We start from the raw sequence: 12,302 nt of genomic DNA on the forward strand, positions 1-12,302 counted from the left end.
TTTTTTTTAACATTTTTTTTTATTATTATACTTTAAGTTCTAGGGTACATGCGCACAACATGCAGGTTTGTTACATATGTATACATGTGCCATGTTGGTGTGCTGCACCCATTAACTCGTCATTTACATTAGGTATATCTCCTAATGCTATCCCTCCTCCCTCCCCGCACCCCACGACAGGCCTTGGTGTGTGATGTTCCCCACCCTGTGTCCAAGTGTTCTCATTGTTCAGTTCCCACCTATGAGTGAGAACATGCGGTGTTTGGTTTTTTGACCTTACGATAGTTTGCCGAGAATTATGGTTTCCAGCTTCATCCATGTCCCTACAAAGGACATGAACTCATCCTTTTTTATGGCTGCATAGTATTCCATGCGCACCTGACAAATTTTTAAATTTTCTGTAGAGACAGGGTCTCACCATCTTGCCCAGGCTTGCCTTGAACTCCTGGGCTCAAGCTGTCCTCCCGCCTTGGCCTCCCAAAGTGTTGGGATTACAGGCATTAGCCACGCACCCAACCTGAGTCTTTAAAGACTGAAAATACCCATGCCATTTATTTGACTGATGCTCCTGATTATTAAAGAAGTTACAGTAAATCCAGTATGTTGCCTACATACAACAGTAGCATTCAAAAAGTATCTTACTAGCTGTTCCAGTAAAAACAGTGGCTTTTGTGTTACAATTTGAAAACAAGCGCTTCCTAGTTTGAGTATTAGGTTATCTTTAGCGCAGGACCATCCTGTTTTGGAGGTAGCATCATGTGATAGTTTGAGTACAGACTTTGAAGTCAGACTTTCTAGATTCTAATCCCAGTTCTGCCACTTGCTGACTGTGTGCCTGTGGATGAGTGCGCAATGGTGTACTCATCTGTAAAATTGGTCTGCATTCTCCAGGTGTTACTGGATTGAGTAAAAATCTGCAAAGCTCCTAGAACAGTGCCCAGCACTTATATAAGCTACATAAGTGTTTGTTAAATATACGATTAAAATAAATAATATATTGCATTAATGTCATATCTTACTTGCTCAGTGGTCCTATGGAATCCAGAAAGCCTGTTCTCTTTTTACCAACTAAAACATCCTACAAGACTTTGCCAACAAGTAGCTGGTCAGAGAGAAAGGAGCTTTCAGCCAACAACCTGAGAACCCCAAAATATATACATGACACTTGGAAATGCATTCATTTTCCTTATTTGATTAGACTTACCTCGGTCTTTTGGTTTTGCAGTTGGTGATGTATATTGGCCAAGTGGCCAAGGATATCTTGAAGTGGCCCCGTCCCTCCTCCCCTCCGGTTGTGAAACTGGAAAAGAGACTGATTGCTGAATATGGAATGCCGTCCACCCACGCCATGGCGGCCACCGCCATCGCCTTCACCCTCCTTATCTCTACTATGGACAGATACCAGGTAAGGTGGTCTCGTTCTTCTTCCTACCCATCTACTGTGGTAGCAAATAGAGGCTGCACTTCTCAATTTTCTCTTAAAGCTGCTTTGAGAGACCTTAAGGTTTATGAAATAAAGATTAAGAGAAACTGAAACCTATTAAGCAGATGACAATTGCATCATAAATAAAGTGATCATATAATTTAGCATCTAAATCAGGTTATGCCTGAGTGTGAACATCAGCACCGTTAATAATGACACCAGGACAACTAGCATAATATGGACCATCCCCGGAGACCAGCATGTATTATCACCCTGGGCTGCCTGACGAGACAGTGCTTGAATTAGTGTTCTCATCCTCTGTTTGCAAGAGGAGTTTATGTCCTAGTAAATGATTCTCCAGGGCTGAGATGATTCCACCAAATCCCTCTGCCAGACTCCCCGGGGCCTGGGGCAGCAAAGAGTCTGTGACTCAAATTAGCCTCTAAGGATGTCTGTGCCCTGGTTAAGGCTCAGCCACTAGAAACGATGGCTCGAAGTTTTCTAGAATGTTCTAAATGGCAGAGGATTAATAAATGCTGAAAATAAAAGAATTTTACTTAATATCTACTTAAATGCCAATTATAGTAAGACTTAAAAGGTTATATTATTACAGCAATGAAGTTATTTTTCCTATTTGAGACCTATGGCTCTAATCCTCTGTTTAATTTTATAAGTGTTATCTTTTACCCCTTGGAAGTTTTATTTGTTTGTTTGTTTATTTGTTTGTTTTTGAGACAGGGTCTCTGTTGCTAGGGCTGGAGTACAGTGGCACCATCAGCGCTCACTGCAGTGTTGACCTTCTGGGCTCAAGCAATCCTCCCATCTCAGCTTCTCAAGTAGCTGAGACCACAGCTATGCACCACTACACTCAGCTAATTTTTAAAAATTTTTTATAGTGAAGGGATCTCGCTGTGTTGCCCAGGCTGGTCTTGAACTCCTGGCCTCAAGCAATCTGCCTGCCTGGGCTTCCCAAAGCACTGGGATTACAGGCATGAGCCACTGCACCCAGCCCCACTGGAAGTTTTAGATTCCGTTAAATCTAGCAGTCTTGTAGATAAATGGCAGCATTGTTTTTCCCTGTCCCTTTACCCCAGAAGACCAGGGATGTTCCACATTCCAGGTTATGCAGAAGCAGGAAGTCAAGCTTCATGTAGCTGGAAAGACCAGGACTAGTGTCGGGTCCCAGCTCTACTGCTATAGCCTTCTACCTGGTCATCTGGGTTTAGACCTCTCTTACATAAGAAAGGGACAGTTACAAGGAATATATTTGACTAGATATCATCTTTTGTCATAAGTTACTTAAATGTCATGCCAAGGTCAAACAATGTCTGAGCCCTCAGCACTGTCTGAATTAACTTAGTGCAGGCTGCTGAGCCATGTTGTACCCAATGTCAGCTGCCCTAGAAGGACATAGTGGGCCAAGCACCAGCTCCCATTGGGTTGCTCTTGGTGCCCAGAGAAGTCTATGAACATGGTAATGTCACTTAAGAGAAAAGCAGCAAGTGGAGGCTCACAGCAGCAAAACCACCACTATCACCACAGACACATCCATTGCAGAGCTGCCCAGTCCTCCTTAAAAAATTCTTGTCAACTTACATGATGTAGCAGTTTTCATAAGATCAGAGTCATGTTGTGAATTTCTTTCCTATTTGATTTTTAATGGTGAATGTATTTAGCTAGCTGAGTTATTTGCTCATAAACAGCTCTAAATATTGGTTTATTTATATATTTTATATGTATTGGTTTATTTATATATATTTATTTACATATATATTGGTTTATGTGTGTTGAGTAACCCAAAAACTATTGAAATAAAATTTTTTAAATGTGTGTTGAGGCTACTGCCCACACCCTAATTTCCAAATATATTAACTCATTAATTCTTAACACTTTTAAATTAAAATCTGAGACTTAGTTAATGATAAAACTTAAGAACAGACATGACAATCAGGTGTTATGGTACTCACGTGTTACATGGGAGAGAACATACTGGGGTTGGACTCAGAAGGCATGGCCTGCAGTTCTGACTCTCACTTACTGGCTGTGTGACTTCAGGCAGATCATTTCACTTCTCTGAACCCCAAGCTCTTGTTGTGAGGGCCAAATGGGAGCACTGAGGGGAAAGTGCCTTTGTGATAAAGTTTATTAACAATGTCATTTACTCTCATGGTTAAGGGCTTCCTCATTTGTAAAATGGGGCTAATAACTGAGCCTACTTCATAGGGTTATGTGAAGACTAAGGGAGATAGGATAAAGTGCTTTGCCTAATACAGACAGTGCTCTATTGTCTTTGATCTTACTACGGAATACCACAGACACTAGTGCTTGAAGCAGGTGGATTACATGCCTATGTCTAGTTTATAAGCAGAGTATCTGTGTGTTCCTTATATGATTCAGCATTAGCCAGATTTCTCCAGCCACTAGTATTACTCAGCATCAAATGTTGAGAGTCAGTAGAATCTGCACAAGTGCTTTTGACATCTGGACGCAAATATGCCGATTCTTACTTTGGTCCCATTGCCCCTGCGTCTTCCACAGAGGAGGAGAAGTTGCTTGTTGCGATTTTCAGATTATAGCCCTGGCTATCTATCTACCTTGCTTCTTGGTCAAATTGTTTGTTTCTTGTCGCTCTGATTTAAGAATAGGTAGAAATCAAAGTTATTCATTTCACTAAAACTGCCAGCACTGTAGTTGTGGTCATGAGTCTTAAAGCCAAGTCCTACTACGTCTCATGTGCATGCTTATATGTTGGAAACTTCCTCCCAGAACTGTATACCTCGGTATCTTCCCCTTCTCTTTCTTCTGTCTCCCCGTTTAGAAAATGTTTTTAGATAATCAGATTGCTGGTCTGGGAAATGCAAGATTTGGACTAGCAATTCTTGCATTAATGAACCCTATTCCCACCTATGACATGAAATCATATGTCTGAGTGTGATCTAATTCCCTTGTTTTTTCTCCTTACCCCACAGTATCCATTTGTGTTGGGACTGGTGATGGCCGTGGTGTTTTCCACCTTGGTGTGTCTCAGCAGGCTCTACACTGGGATGCATACGGTCCTGGTAAGACTTTGTGGTCAGGTCTTGTGGCGATTGTTTGAATGGTATTGTGGTCACTGTGTCAATATGTTTCTCATACTACTTGTTTATAAAATTATTTGCATATGTAATTATATTTCTCATCATGCCAATGCATTAAGTAATTATTATGTTCGGGTGCATGTACGATAATAATAATGAAACATTAAGGTAATATCAATGAGGCTGAGCCACGCTGAACCCTCAAGATTTTGGAAATGGGCTAGAACAGCGTTGGAGACTCCGGTCATCTATATTCACATCGGTTTACTGACGGTGCGGCAAGCAGTGCAGGAAAAGCCCCCAGGCTCATAGACACAAGTGAGTAGTCGCAGTTCCCCACTTAGGTCTTCACAGAGAGGGGCCTGAAATCAGGGATCTCCAGTGCCCTTGCAAGGTAAGCGTCCCACCAGGTCAGAGGAGCCCGGAATCATGGCTTTGCTTCCTTCCATACTGTTTTAGGCTGGAGGCAGTGGTGGGAACACAGAGTCCCATCTGCATCTAAAAGTCCATCCACCCTTTTACCATATTAGAAATATTTTCCAGGGCCGCCATGATTGGCACAGTTAAAGTCCTTGAGAATTCAATTTCCCACGGCTGCCTTGAAGTTCCAGAGTGTAAGGCTGGCCGTGGTTGACCACAGGGGCGCTATTTATCATCGTAATGGGTACAAGAAAGATTTCTTTAAAAAGAAATGGGCACTTGCTCATTATGTGTTTATCTCAATTCTGAAGCTCTAAAGTTAAGTTAGCAAAAAACCTGGGAGGGAAAGGCCCATGCCCCACACGGGCCTTCTTGCTTCTCTCCCTGGTCCCTGGTGTGGGTTTTTTATGGGAAACATGGAAGGGAGGGGGCAGAAGGGCAGAAGCCACAAAGTGAACAGATTGGGGAGATCGTTTGTCAAAAGGAACAGAGGCCGAAGTAACTCAGAGAAGGGGGTTTACGGCTTCCCAAGGATCTATCAGAGAGCAACATTATGCTTTCCTCTTAAAATGCAAAGGAAGGTGCTGATAGTAACCGACTCAAGGCCAGGCCTCAGAAGAGGCAGGCAAGTCTCCAAGTTTAAGGCGTGCTAAAAATCTCAGGAATCAAGATAAATAATTTGAATGCAGTTTTTTAAAAAATCAAAATTCATGCCACAAAACCCCATGATGAGCTAAATAGTCAAATTTTAAGTGAAGACAAGATCTGACCTTGTATTTGCATGCTATGCCTCACCAGCTTCACCTCAGCCTAGCCCTGACCTGGGTGCTGTCTGGGTGAAGGTGGACCTCAGATCTTGGAAATAAGAAAGGAGCAATGAAGGGCCAGTCCTGTAATTTTACCTTCCAAGGCACATCCTTGCTGTCCCCATCCCACGTCACACCACACTGGTGGCTTCTAAAATGGAGGGAAGGAAGGGAGGAGGGCATTCTCAATTTGCTACACTGCTGCTTCGTGTTACAAAGAGGTTCTCTCCAAATATGTTCATGGACATTAATATGGAATGAAGAACTCTTGGGTTCTCTGGCATCTCTTTTTATCTGGGGCTACTGTTTAATTTCTGTAGGCTTTAATAAAAAATGATCTTGGTATTAATAGACTGGATAAAGAAAATATGGTACATATACATCATGGAATACTATGCAGCCATGAAAAGGAATGAGAGCATGTCCTTTGCAGAGACTTGGATGAAGCTGGAAGCCATCATCCTCAGCAAACTAACACAGGAACAAAAAACCTAACACGCATGTTCTCACTCATACATAGGAGTTGAACAATGAGAACACATGGACACAGGGAGGGGAACAACACACACCAGGGCCTGTTGGGAGGTAGGGGGTGAGGGGAGGGAACTTAGAGGATGGTCAGTAGGTGCAGCAAACCACCGTGGCACACGTATACCTGTGTAACAAACCTGTACATTCTGTACATGTATCTCAGGACTTAAAGTAAAATTTAAAAAAGAATGATCTTGAGAACTTGGGTTAAAGTTAAAATGAAAGTAAGCACAAGCATGTGGAGCTACAGAGATGAATAAAGAGTACACAAAACCCACCTCAATAGAAACACAGCTACAGCCTTTTCTTTTTAAAGTGAGTTGTGGGGACAGTAAGCAGATATTTAGGTGAAGATAGATTAAGCCTCTCATCCAGATGCAAGGAATGGGTACCACCCTCCTTTTGGGAGCATTTGTCCCAGAAGAAGCTGGAGCAAGAGGCCACAGCAACCACTGTGCCCAGCCCCATCTGTTCTGTGAGGACCCAGGGCTTCTTTCATGCTCATAATTTTATTTCATAAAGATCTTAGACCCTGACTCAGGCTCAGGCCCAGGTACCAGTCAGGCTACAGGACCAGAGAATGGCCTACGGTGCAATGATGAGTAATTTCTGGTAGAAGGGAACAGTTGGTTTTAATAGTAGGATAAGGTAGAATTATGGATTAGTAGTCTTTATTCAGCAGCAACTTAATCAGCTCCTACAGGCCCCTGGGCTTGGAACTAGATCTGGGAGCTCTTGTGGTAAAGAAACCTACCCCGCCCCTCAGGTGTCCAAGTCTACTCAAGGAGACAGATGTCTACACTGCTGATTACCTGACATGATGATATAGTTAGGATGGAATAGCAGATTGAGCCAACTATGGTAGCCTGCCCCTTCCCTGGGCCCCTCACAATCTCTAGGGAATGTCTTTTATAATGGCTCTCAACCCTAGCTACATATTCAAACCCCACAGGAAGCTTCTTAAAAAATCTCTCTGAAGATATTTGCACCCCCATGTTCAGAGAAGCCTTATTCACAATAGCCTAAAGGTGGGCCCAAGTGTTCGCTGACAGAATGGATAAGTATAGGGTGACATCCAGGCCTAACTCAGAGTCATTGCGGGTTCAGTTCCAAACCATCACAGTCAAGTGAATATCACAAGCAAGTCACACAATTTTTTTTGTCTCTCAGTGCATATAAAAATGTTTACACTATTCTGTTGTCTGTAAGTGTGCAATTGCATTATGTCTAAAAAAAAGCAGTGTACACATAATATCTTAATTTAGAAATAATTTTTTGCTAAAAATGCTAACAATTATCTGGTCCTTCTGTGAGTCATAATGTTTTTGCTGGTGGAGGGTCTGGCTCGGTGTTGATGGCTGCTAACTGATTAGGGTGGTGATTGCTCAAGGGTGGTGTGGCTGTGGCAAGTTTTGTTTTTGTTTTTGTTTTTGAAACATCTCAGTCTGTCACCCAGGCTAGAGTGCAGTGGTGAGATCTTGGCTCACTGCAATGTCTGCCTTCCAGATTCAAGCAATTCTCATACCTCAGCCTCCTGAGTAGCTGGGACTACAGGCGTGCACCACCACATCTAGCTAATTTTCGTATTTTTAGTAGAGACGGTGTCTCACTATATTGCCCAGGCTTGTCTCAAATTCCTGGGCTCAAGCAATCATACCACCTCAGCCTCACAAAGTGCTGGGATTACAGGCGTCAGCCACCGTGCCCTGTTTCTTAAAATAGACAACAATGAAGTTTGTTGCATCAATGGACTCTTCCTTTTAGGAAAGATTTCTTTGTAGAATGCCAATGCTGGTTTTTTTTTTTCTTCTTATTTTTCTCCCCTTTACATATGCCAGACCATGTGATGATATTTGATAGTCTTTTACCTGGAGTAGAACTTTCAAAATTAGAGTCAATCCTCTCAAACCCTGCAATTGCTTTATCCACAACGTTTATGTAATATTCTGTCCTTTCTTGTCATTTTAACAATGTTCACAGCATCTTCACCTGGAGTAGATTCCATCTGAAAAGATTACTTTCTTTGTTTTTCCATGAAAAGCAACTCTTCAACCATTCAAGTTTTATCATGAGATTGCAGCAATTCAGTCACATCTTCAGGCTCCACATCTAATTCTGGTTCTCTTGCTATTCTTTTTATTTTTTTATTTTTTTGAGACAGAGTCTCACTCTGTCACCCAGGCTGGAGTGCAATGGCGTGATCTTTACTCACTGCAACCTCCGCCTCCCGGGTTCAAGCCATTGTCCTGCCTCAGCCTCCCAAGTAGCTGGGACTACAGGCATGCACTGCCATACCCAGCTAATCTTTGTATTTTTAGTAGAAGCAAGGTTTCACCATGTTGGCCAGGCGGGTCTTGAACTCCTGACATAAACTGATCCATCCACCCTGGTCTCCCAAAGTGCTGTGATTACAGGCATGAGCCACTGTGCCCGGCCTCTTGCTATTTTAATCGTATCTGCAGTTACTTCCTCCGCTGAAGTCATAACCCCCTCAAAGTTATCCATAAGTGTTGGAATCAATATCTCCCAAACTCCTGTTAATGTTGATAGCTTGACCTCCTCCCAAGAGCATGAATCACAAATGTTCTTAATGGCATCTAGAATGGTGAATCCTTTCCAGAAAGTTTTCAATTTACTTTGTCCAGATCTATCAGAGGAATCACAATCTATGGTAGCTACAGCCTTACAAAATGTGTTTCTTAAAAAGTAAGAATTGAAAGTAGCAATGACTCCTTGATCCCTGGGCTCTGGAGTGGATGTTGTGTTTAGCAGGCACGAAAACAACATGAATCTTGTACATCCTGTACATTGCCATCTTGGGTGACCAGGTGGATTGTCCATTAGCAATAATATTTTGAAAGGAATCTTTTGCTCTGAGCAGTAGGTCAAAACAATGGGCTTAAAATATTCAGTAAATTGTGCTGCAAACAGATGTGCTGTCACCTAGACTTTGTTATTTCATTTCTACTGCACAGGCAGAGTAGATTTAGCATAATTCTTAAGGGCCCTAGAATTTTCAGAATGGAAAATGGCCATTAGTTTCACCTTAAAGTCACCAGCTGCATTAACTCCTAACAAGAGCATTAGCCGTCCTTTGAAGTGTTGAAGCCAGACATTGACTTCTCTCTAGCTGTGCAAGTCCTAGATGGCATTTTCTTCCAATGTGATGCTGTTTTATCTACATTGAAAAGCTGTTGTGTAACATAGCCACCTTCATCAATGACCTTACCTAGGTCTTCTGGATAACTAGCTATAGCTTCTCTATCAGAACTTGCTGCTTCACCTTGCACATTTACGTTTTAAACATGGCTTCTTTCCTCAAACCTCATGAACCAAATTCCGCTAGTGTCAAACGTTTTTTCTGCAGCTTCCTCACCTCTCAGTCATCATAGAGCTAAAGAGAGTTAGGGTTTTGCTCTGGATTAGACTTTGGCTTGAGGGAATGTTGTGACTGGTTTGATCCTCTAACCAGGCCACTCAAACTTTCTCTATAATAAGGCTGTTTAATTTTCTTATCATTCATGTATTCATTGGAGTAGCACTTTTAATTGCCTTCAAGAACTTTTCCATTCCATTCTCAATATGGCTGTTTGGCACAAGAGGCTTAGCTTTTGGCCTATCTCAGTTTTTGAAATGCCTTCCTCACTAAGCTGAATCATTTCTAGCTTTTGATTTAAAGTAAGAGATGACAGCCAGGTGCAGTGGCTCACCTGGAATCCCAGTGCTTTGAGAGTCTGAGGAGAGAGGTTTGCTTGAGCCCAGGAGTTGGAGGCTGTAGTGAGCTACGCTTGTACGACTGCACTCCAGCCTGGGTGACAGAATGAGATCCAGTCTCTAAAATAAATAAATAAATAAATAAATAAATAAATAAATAATAAATAAAGTGAGAGACATGTGACTCTTCTTCCATTTGAACACTGAGAGGTTATTAGGGTTATTAATTGGCCTAATTTTATATTGTTGTGTCTCAGAGCATAGGGAGGCCAGAGGAAAGCGAGAGAACACAGAGATGCAAAATGAGCTCAGGCCGTTGGAAAAGTGGCACTGGTAGACTTGCTGGATACAGTGTTACCACAAAACTTCCATGTCTAAAAAACCCAGTATCTGCAAAGTGCAGTCAAGGGAAGCACAGTAAAATGAGGTGTGCCTGTCCACATATGACGGAGTATTATTCAGTCTTAAAAGGGAGGGGGATTCTGACACCTGCCACAACATGGATGAGCCTCGAAGACATTATGTTAAGTGAGATAAGCCAGTCGGAAAAGGAAATCTTATATGATTCCACTTACATCAGGTACCTAGAGTAATCAAATTCATAGAGACCAAAAGTAGAATGGTGGTTGCCAGCGGCTGTTGGGGAGACAGGGAGGAATGGGGAGTTATTATTTATTGTGTATAGAGTTTCAGTTTAGTAAGATGAAAGGCATTTTGAAACTGGATGATGATGATAGTTACACAACAACATAAATCCTGTTAATACCACTGGATACTTTAAAATGGTTAAGATGGTGAATTTTATGTTATGTGTGCGTGTAGACATATTAATAGATATATGGAGGTGGGTCCTGGGCTTTGGTGTTTTTTTTAAACTCCCTGGTTGATTTTAATGTGCCACCGGGGTTGAGAGTCATTGATTGGACTAATGATCTGTCTTTCATGCTAGATATGGGCGTGCCCCTGAACAAAACTGGGTTGGAAGGTATAGAGAGATAATCTTTAGGCACCCCACGTCCATATGAACCACTCTGATTGCACACAGCTTTGATGCTTAGGGCATTTAAGTACATCATTCAGGTGGCTGCCTACTTCATAGAAATGGCTCTGTCTAGGCTGGGCGCGGTGGCCCATGCCTGTAATCTCAGCACTTCGGGAGGCCAAGGCAGGTGGATCACCTGAGGTCGGGAGTTCAAGACCAGCCTGACCAACATGGAGAAACCCCATCTCTACTAAAACTACAAAAAATGAGCCAGACATGGTGGCACATGCCTATAATCCCAGCTACTTGGGAGGTTGAGGCAGGAGAATTGCTTGAACCCGGGAGGTGGGGTTTGCAGTGAGGTGAGATCACGCCATTGCACTCCAGCCTGGGCAACAAGAGTGAAACTCTGTCTCCAAAAAAAAAGAAGGAAAAAGAAAAAGAAAAAAAAGAAACGGCTCGGCTCTCTCTGCATAAGCAGGAGAGCAATTCAGGGAGAGAAATAATTTGCTTATCCCACCTCTTAAGAAGTCACTTCTTGTCAGATGTGGTTTGGTGCCCCTGTCAAGGTTTTGATGACAGGCTCCAGCTAGTCTCCTGGGCAGGCCCAAGTGAAGCATGGGGAGGCATTAAACCTGCACAGCTGTGTCATCATCCTCACCAAACCAGATCTGGCCCCACCCCAGGGAGGGCGTCCCTGTCTACCAAGATGCCCAAACAAGAAACATGGGCAACACCCTAGCTCCTCCCTTCCCACACCTCCATCAGTCAGGTAGTCACCAAGCTGAATCCGTTCTGGCTCTTGAATATGCCTCACAGCTGTTCTTACACCACTGCTAGGAAATTATTTCCAAATCTGATTATGCTATTCCATGCATGGAGGAGAAGTTTCTCTATCTCTTGCTGGATGTGAGTGATGACACTGCCCCATTTGTGAGCAGCAGCCATTTGGGAATGTTTGGGGAATTAGCCTTTGAGGGAAATCATTACTGTCCATGCCAAAGCATGGAAATAAAACACGGGGGTGCCAGTGACATCCCAGTGACATCACTGAGTGACTGTACCACCCCTGGGGCCACCCTACCTCTGGGCTCACCAGTCAAGGTAAAGCACGGTTCCTTATTGCTGAAGCCAGTTTTACCTGAGGTCTTACATTTTCCCATGGTGAAAGGCATTCTACATGAAGTGATAATTTACAAGAACAGTTTTTTGGTGTATAATTTCATGTTCTCTTGGTTTGAGGAATAAACCAATTGCATCCAGCTGAAGGAAAAGAGAGAGAGAAAGAGGGAAAGGAGGGAATATAGAATGTCTTGGAAGGACTGGGGTAGCTCGTGGAGCTCAGGAAG

The 12,302-nt window shown here is 42.8% G+C and overlaps 1 protein-coding gene across 1 annotated transcript in view; it reads left to right on the plus strand.

The window, feature by feature from the left end:
* The window catches only part of SGPP2 (sphingosine-1-phosphate phosphatase 2), a 135,874-nt gene that overhangs the window by 96,920 nt on the left and 26,652 nt on the right, over positions 1–12,302 (plus strand). Inside the window, exons 3-4 of the mRNA XM_003907999.4 lie at positions 1,226–1,405; positions 4,393–4,482. Coding sequence (XP_003908048.2) covers positions 1,226–1,405; positions 4,393–4,482 — 270 coding nt within the window. The remainder of the gene's footprint in view (positions 1–1,225; positions 1,406–4,392; positions 4,483–12,302) is intronic.

The sequence above is a fragment of the Papio anubis genome, chromosome 10 (assembly GCF_008728515.1).
Source record: "Papio anubis isolate 15944 chromosome 10, Panubis1.0, whole genome shotgun sequence".
In the NCBI taxonomy this organism is placed as follows: domain Eukaryota; kingdom Metazoa; phylum Chordata; class Mammalia; order Primates; family Cercopithecidae; genus Papio; species Papio anubis.